This window comes from Phocoena phocoena, chromosome 16 (genome assembly GCF_963924675.1).
Source record: "Phocoena phocoena chromosome 16, mPhoPho1.1, whole genome shotgun sequence".
NCBI lineage: Eukaryota > Metazoa > Chordata > Mammalia > Artiodactyla > Phocoenidae > Phocoena > Phocoena phocoena.
Genome location: NC_089234.1, coordinates 53838795 through 53845900, shown reverse-complemented (window position 1 = coordinate 53845900; position 7106 = coordinate 53838795). Strand labels below are relative to the sequence as shown.

General features: G+C 43.3%; 1 protein-coding gene across 1 annotated transcript; it reads right to left on the bottom strand.

Moving 5' to 3' along the window:
* Positions 1-260: 260 nt before the first annotated feature.
* Positions 261-5591, bottom strand: TMEM254 (transmembrane protein 254). Its single transcript, XM_065894563.1, has 4 exons — positions 5502-5591; positions 4260-4363; positions 4013-4072; positions 261-381 (listed from the first exon to the last, which is right to left on the bottom strand). Exons 1-4 carry the CDS (start codon positions 5589-5591, stop codon positions 261-263), a joined length of 375 nt encoding a protein of 124 aa, XP_065750635.1.
* Positions 5592-7106: the final 1515 nt, after the last annotated feature.

Below are 7106 nucleotides of genomic sequence, written 5' to 3'. Positions count from 1 at the left end.
TTTAACCAGAGCAGATGAAGAAAACAGTGAATAACTAGAGGGTCGTAACTTTCTAGAAAGATCAAGTAAACACAGCACCCCCCAAAAAAGGTGAGGCTGAATGTCAGTATAGAGAAAGCTTTTGAACATCTTTTTCATCTCCTAGGAACTTTATATGCTATATTTTCTCTCTTTTTTAAAATTGAAGTATAGTTGGTTTACAATATTATATTAGTTTCAAGTGTACAAAACAGTGATTCAGTTTTTTTTGGATATCTTTTTTAAGTTTGTTTATGGCGTCTCGGTCTGTAATCAATCAAGTAATAGAGAGATGCCATCCCAAAAAGGAACGTCTGCAGGAACCAGAGGAGTTGAGTCCAACTATTCGTGATGCCTTTAGACCTAAAAAAAGAGAAAAATTTATCCACCAGGATTTTAATGTTATTGTCTTCTAGTTTTTTAAAAACGTATTCCTTCTATCTATTTTCATGGGGCTTATTTTGTGCTCTCCCCCAGCTTATTAACTTGAATGCCTAGTTCATTGATTTTCATTTTTCTTGTGCATTTAGAATGGTACACTCTTCCCTGGGAAGCAATCTGGCTACTGCCTAGGACATGGTATTATGAAACTGTTTCTCACGTGATTTTGATGAGCATATAGGGTTAGAAAGCACTGGGATGGCTTCAAAGCAAGTGTTTTGGACCAGATGTAAATCTAGCTTGGCCAACTACCAGCTTGACCTTGGGCAAATCACTCTCTCTCAGAATCAGTTTTTTCGTCTGAAAAATAGGAATAATGGTATTTATCTCACCAAGTTGTGAGATGATTTTTGAGATAAGTTATCCAAAGTGATTAGTAAAGGGCCTGGCACATGGTAATAATAAATACCTGTTTATACAGCCATTCAAACGAAACTGCTGAACACCAAGCTCAAAAGAAAATGGCCCAGATGAAGGGAATGGTTTGCTACAGTCTCATCTGTATATAAGTAAGTCTCATGTGGATGCCTTTTAATTTAAAACAAAATTTTTAAAAATATATGTAAAGATATATAATTTTCTACACTAACAGATTAAAGGAGAAAAATTACACGATCATCTTAATAAATGCAGAAAAGGCATTTGATAAATTTCAAGATCCATTCTCAATACAAGTTCTCAGAAAACTTAGAAGGAGAAGGGAACTTCTTTATTCTGACAGAGAAGGTCTATACAACTCTAGGGAAAACACAAGGCAGAATGCTGAAAGCTTTCCCTTTGATTAGGAACAAGGCCAGGATGCCTACTGTCACCACTTCTGGTTGACACTGGACTGGACGTACTAGCCAGTGCAACGAGGGAAAAAACATAAATAAAAGGTATACAGAATTGAAAGGAAGAAATAAAACTGTCTTTATTTCTAGAGACAATTGTGTACCTAGAAAAAATGAATCTTTTAAATTATTAATGATGAACTATTAGATGAACAGATGAACTGTTAGAACTAAAAAATGAATGTATCAAGGTCACTGGGTGTGAGGTCAGTAGAATCAACTATCTTCATATATTCTACCACCAAACAATAGAAAAATGAAATATATATGAAAGTGAGCCAGGATGTACAAGAAATTCACGTTTACGCAGCATTATTTATAATAGTCAAAAAAAAAAAAAAAAACCCAAAACTAGAGGCTTAAAAGTCTGTCAGAAGGAGGATTTGTTAAATACATTAAGGCACATCTATATAATAGAATACTGTGTACTAATGAAATGAGGTAAATTTATAGCTAGAGACACAGGAAAACAGGCATATATGACAACAGAAAAAAGTTATACAAGAGTTTATATCTATATGTATATAGATATGGTGGCTATAAAGTCGAATTGGTTCAGTCAGGTCTTATGTCTGATTAAATGGAATTCATCAATTTCTTTTTATTGCTGGATAGTGGGATGTGGGGTAGGGCTTCCAATTGTTCTACATGTCTTCATGGTTCTTTCACTTAAACGTATTCGTTCATAAGTCAAAAGGAACATTCATTCTGGTTTACAGTCACCAATGATACACTGCAACACGTTAGGCCATAAAGAAATGATTTCAGGAATGTGAGAATAGTGCCCTAACCTCTCTATGCCTCTTCTCCCACTGCCTATCAAAGAACTTGAGAGCAGGATGTTCAATCTGAGTCTTTTCGTTTTCATTAGAGGCTCCAAATGATGACAACAAAATAGGTGTAAAGTACTCCAACACTAAAATGTGGAGGGCTGGACCACACACCTCCGAGCTAAGCTCTCACTGAGAGCCTGAAGAGGCCGTTACAAAGAGGTATTAGTGCTGCGGCACTTCCTATCCCAAGTCAACCCAAAGAACAGCTTCAATGGAACCACTCAGCCCGGCAAGAGTCCCCAGTAATTTGAGGGAGGCTTAATATCTAACTCAGACGTTTAACTACTGGTACATGGCTGCCCAGGGAACTGCACGCACTTGCAGATTTATCCTGCTGGACGGATAAGGAAGCTGTCATCGTGAGCCTTGCAGGTCTTGTGGAAGGGCACTGGCATGGGTGAGCTTAAAAGCAACCCCGCCCCAGAGGCCTAACTAAAGGGTAGAAGAGATCTCAATAAAAGAGAAACTGCCCCCCACCACAACCCCCATTACAGATCCTAAGGGAAAACTGCAAGTGACATACTGACTGAGGTCTGAAGGAACCATCAAGGGAACTGCAGAAGGGAGATCCCTAGTGATGGGCGGTTTCTCAAAAATCCACCAAGGCTCCTTTGGAGAGAAAGAGTCAACAATGGGTATGCAACCACCACAGCACCCAGCTGCCTGATCACGAGGCAGACTGTGCTCTGCTTCCGCTAACTACTCCCAGCACCCCAAGGGGCCACAGGCAGCTGTCGCTAGTGAACAGGGAACAAAGCTGGAATGAGAGGGAAGACATCAACTACCCCCTCTTCCCCACAGCAGGCTGCTGAGCCCCAGCTGGAGAACAGATGTTCTGAATTAGATAAAAGTTCATAGTTTTAATGAATAGACTGGACGTGACCAGATAATATGAGATAGTGACTGGAAAATCTATGGACCTGCTTCAGATTTCGTCCAGGGCTAGGGTGGCAGACAGACAGTAATCCTTGGGGGAGTGGAGACGGGCGAAAAAATAAAGCTGCTTTCTCCTCCTCTCCTACGAAGTCCAGCTTGTTTAATAAAGCAGAAGGTGGAGGAACATAATCTATTTAAATCAGTTAGCACTTGTCTGACATAGTGTGCACCCAGGAAATATTCGTTACTTTTATTATTAAAACAATAAAGTATCTTATTTTCCACTTTTAGAAGTAATACCACAAAAACAGAGGTGGTAATTAATCTTGACCAGAAGAAAAATAATCAATTGCAAAGCAATCTGGCATTACTATAACCATCTCTTTCATTACACCATACTTTCTGTGTGCTTACATAAAGTCTAAATGTAAAGAAAAGCTTTTTCAGTTCTCTCACATTGTATTATCCTGCACTGGCAACTGTAGATCAGGGTCTAGTCGCAGGACTTTTAGCTTGCAGTGCATCCCAGAATCACCTACAGACCTTGAAAAAATAACATGTTCCTACCTCTGAAGCAAGGCTACCACATTAGGATCTCTGGGCCTGGAAACCAGAGAAGTGAATGTTGAGAAAGCTCCTCAGGTGATTCAGTTGTGAAACTAGGCTGAGAATCACTGGGCTAGGTCAATACAGCTCTTTTTCAAACTAGAAGGCAGCCTCCTAATCTTTTCTTCTAGTTGGGGCTATACAGAGACTTTTGAAAAAAAGAAGAAAAATCATCTAAATTAAATGACTAAATAATTGACTCATTAACACAAACGAATTCATTCATTAACTATTTACTGAGTACTCCCTCTGGGTACTGAGAGAGGCTCAGTATTAGGTGTGGGGATTCAACTCTACCTGAGAGTGTTCTCGGCCTACAAGCGCATGAATTATTTAAATGTGGCTACTCTCAACTTATATTAGATACCAAGAGAAAAGCGACAAAGACCTATTAAAAACACTTACTTGCACAATACAATGGCATACAAGGACTCTCCCACGTGAATCAGCCACGCAAGCCAATACCTGAAACAAAAGTCAGCCTAGTTTAAGGTGATGGTTCTCTGCTGATGAAATCTAACACAGAAACCCCCAAGAGAAAGGTGCTTTCATGTGAACAAGCACCACTCTTAGAAGGCAACCAGGGGCCTTCCAGGTCTACGGGGACACTGGAGCTGCAGGGTCCACACCCCATTTCTGCAGCTCTCCTTACCAGCTGTGCAGGAGGGTGTGATGATGCTCCAGCAAGTACTGAGTGAAGGGGCCCAGCGGCCCTAGGCTCTGATAAGGAATAGCCTCAGGCCAGAAGATCACCCACTGAAAGAGAACCAGAAGCACAGAATGCTTATTAGGTCACTTAAATCTATTTTTAACCGAGGCTATTAAACAATCCCGATTCTATAAGAACAAGTAACAGACCAAAGAGACTCTGAACTGAGTCATCTGGGCTTCCGTTCTTCACTTCTATTTTCTGAAAGCGATTCTAGTGGGAGATTTATGCTGAGGAAACTCTGTGGTTATCAGATTTAGTGCCCAGGTTGGCTGACTGCTGTTATTAATGACTTACACAATTTAGTCCTCAACCTACTTTTCTGGGTATCTTTCCTGTATCCTTTAAATGAATTCTGTCTGCCAAACAAAAGTCGCTGCTCCTCTCAGTAGAGATTCTCTGTCTTCATGATTCCACATCTATGTCATAACACGTATATCCTCTCTAACTCTTCTTACCCATTAAATTCTACCCATCCTTGCGGTTTACCCCCATTTTCCAAGCAATTCCAACTGGCTCAAACATTCTGCTTTGGAAGCCCTATCCTGACTTGGCAGGCCTAGAACTGTCCGTCAACTTGACCTCCCTCCTTCTTCTTGAGTTCTATTCAAACCTGGCTAAGCCCTAGTAACCGTGGGGACGCAAACACAGGTACATTTTCAAGCAGAAAGCTTGCAAGCCCACCGACCTTCCGCTTACGCCAATAACCTAGGCAAGCGCCAGGCGCGCAAGCGCAAGACCCCGCCCCCCCCAACAGCGCCCCTCGCCCTACGGGAGCCTGGCGGGCCAAAACAGATGCACCCCGCGCTACACCAGCCCCAGGACCATGACCAGCGAGGGCAGCGGTTTGGCTGTACGGAAATAGGAGGTAGCAGCCCCACCGGCATTCGACTTCGCCACCACCACCTTGAAAGATCTAGACACCGAGTCATGGGGTGGGGAGTATTCCCTGCCTTCATATAGGGAAAGCGTGGGCAGCCGGTTTCTCAAGATCTCAACACAGGCGGAAGGCGCGGGCAGACAGGTGCGCCTGCGTCTTCTTCCCGGGTCTAGTCCCCTGGCTTAGAGCACTCGAGAGCCGCGATTGCGCCTGCGCGACTTCTCCGTGTCGTAGGTGCGGATCTTGTGGCTCAAGGCAGCACTCTGTCCCCTCGCATGGCCTTGCCCGGGGCCCGCTGCCCTTACCGTGTAATAGCCAAAGGAGAGGGTGATGACGGTGACCCAGAACAGACTGCTCCTCTGGAAGTACGTCTCATCTCCTCCTGCCTTCCCCATCGCTGCAGCACGTCCCAGGGAATGCCGAGCAGGCCACCTCTGCTCTGGAGGAAGGCAAGGATGGGGGCGGGGCCATGGCAAACACTCCTCCCTCCTCTCACCTACCTCCCCAGAGAGAGAAAAGTCAGTGGGCCTGAAACTGAAAACGAGTCTCCATCGGCTCTGGCCTGGTGGGCTGGTTATCACCTTGCAGGGGAGACCCCTCTCTGAGCGTCACTTTCTGGGGCTTAAGATAATGGTTGGAATAGATGGTGCTTTATGCTCTTAATGACTATGGATCTAATATTTGAACTTCAGCTCTGCTGTGCTCTGTGGGAAATGTAAAAAAAAAATTAATAGAAACCGCAATTAAATAGACTTGGGATACTGGAAGGGGGAACTCTCACACTCTGTGACGTTAGCAGAGGCTGACAGGGAGAAGACCTGTCTTCTTTCCTGGCAACGACTCAGCCAAAGAAAACCCATGGACTCTTTGTTTTTTATAGCCTTCCCAACTTCCTTTTCTTCTTACAAGTGTTGTAAGGAGAACAACAATGTCCCTGGGGGGGACACATGACTTGTGCTGTGGCTCACTATGGTTGCAGACCCTAAAGTGTAATTCTTTGCTTATCGCAGAATAAACCCATCTTTCCTGGAGAAGTATTTGGCAGTCTGTTTGTTTCAGGTCAATAGAAATAATGCTCCTTCTCTTCATTAGTACAGATGTATGGACCGATGTGGCACAGCACTTACAAGAAGGGGCTGTGGAACAGATACCTGGGTTTACTTTTACCGCCTGGCTCTGCCAGTAACATTTTGTGTAAGCTAACACTAGTTACATTACCCATCTGTGCCTTAATTTCTCTATCTGTAAAGTGGGGATACATTGGTTCCTACCTCAGAGGTTTTGGGTGGATTAAATGAGTTAGTACTTGTAATAAAACCGCTGTAAAGCAAAGAATGTTGCCCACCATCCAGTTGTACAAGGAGCAAGTCAGTAGCCACTGCAGTTGCTGACCTACAGGACACCCTGAAAGGAATTCAGGATGAAGAAGAGCATGACGCACTCAGTGCTTTGGGAAAACAGGCAGAACAGGCCCTTAGATGATTAGATATATTTCAGGAAAAAATTTTATGAACTCAAATTCTTGCACTTTCCCATACTTAGAAAAGCACTACAGTCATTAACTGAGATATCTGTTCCTCTTGACTAGCAGTAACTTTCTACTGAGATGTGTACTTGATTGCATGTGCTCATTACCCAAAATCATATATATGCTGGCCTCTCCCCCTACCTCCTCAGAGTTATCTGAGAGGCTGTCTCTTGGTCTGTAGTCCCCAGTAAGGCACTGCGTAAACTCAAGTCGTAGCTCTTACATTGTGCATTTTTCTTTCAGTCAATAGCACTCACAAAAGTGTCCGGCCCATAGTGCTTTATAAGTTTTGGTTATTAATATTACTGAGCCTTTGACGTATTTGCCAGGCCCCTGTGCTAAGTGCTGTATCATCAATGCGGGGTGGGAGGCACATCAAGCC

Coding starts and splice junctions, on each gene's coding strand:
- TMEM254 (XM_065894563.1), bottom strand. CDS start 5,591: ATGGGGAAGGCAGGAGGAGATGAGACGTACTTCCAGAGGAGCAGTCTG. Junction 4,364..5,501: donor TCTCCTTTGGCTATTACACG/GTAAGGGCAGCG, acceptor GTTCTCTTTCAG/TGGGTGATCTTCTGGCCTGA. Junction 4,073..4,259: donor CACACCCTCCTGCACAGCTG/GTAAGGAGAGCT, acceptor CTTTTGTTTCAG/GTATTGGCTTGCGTGGCTGA.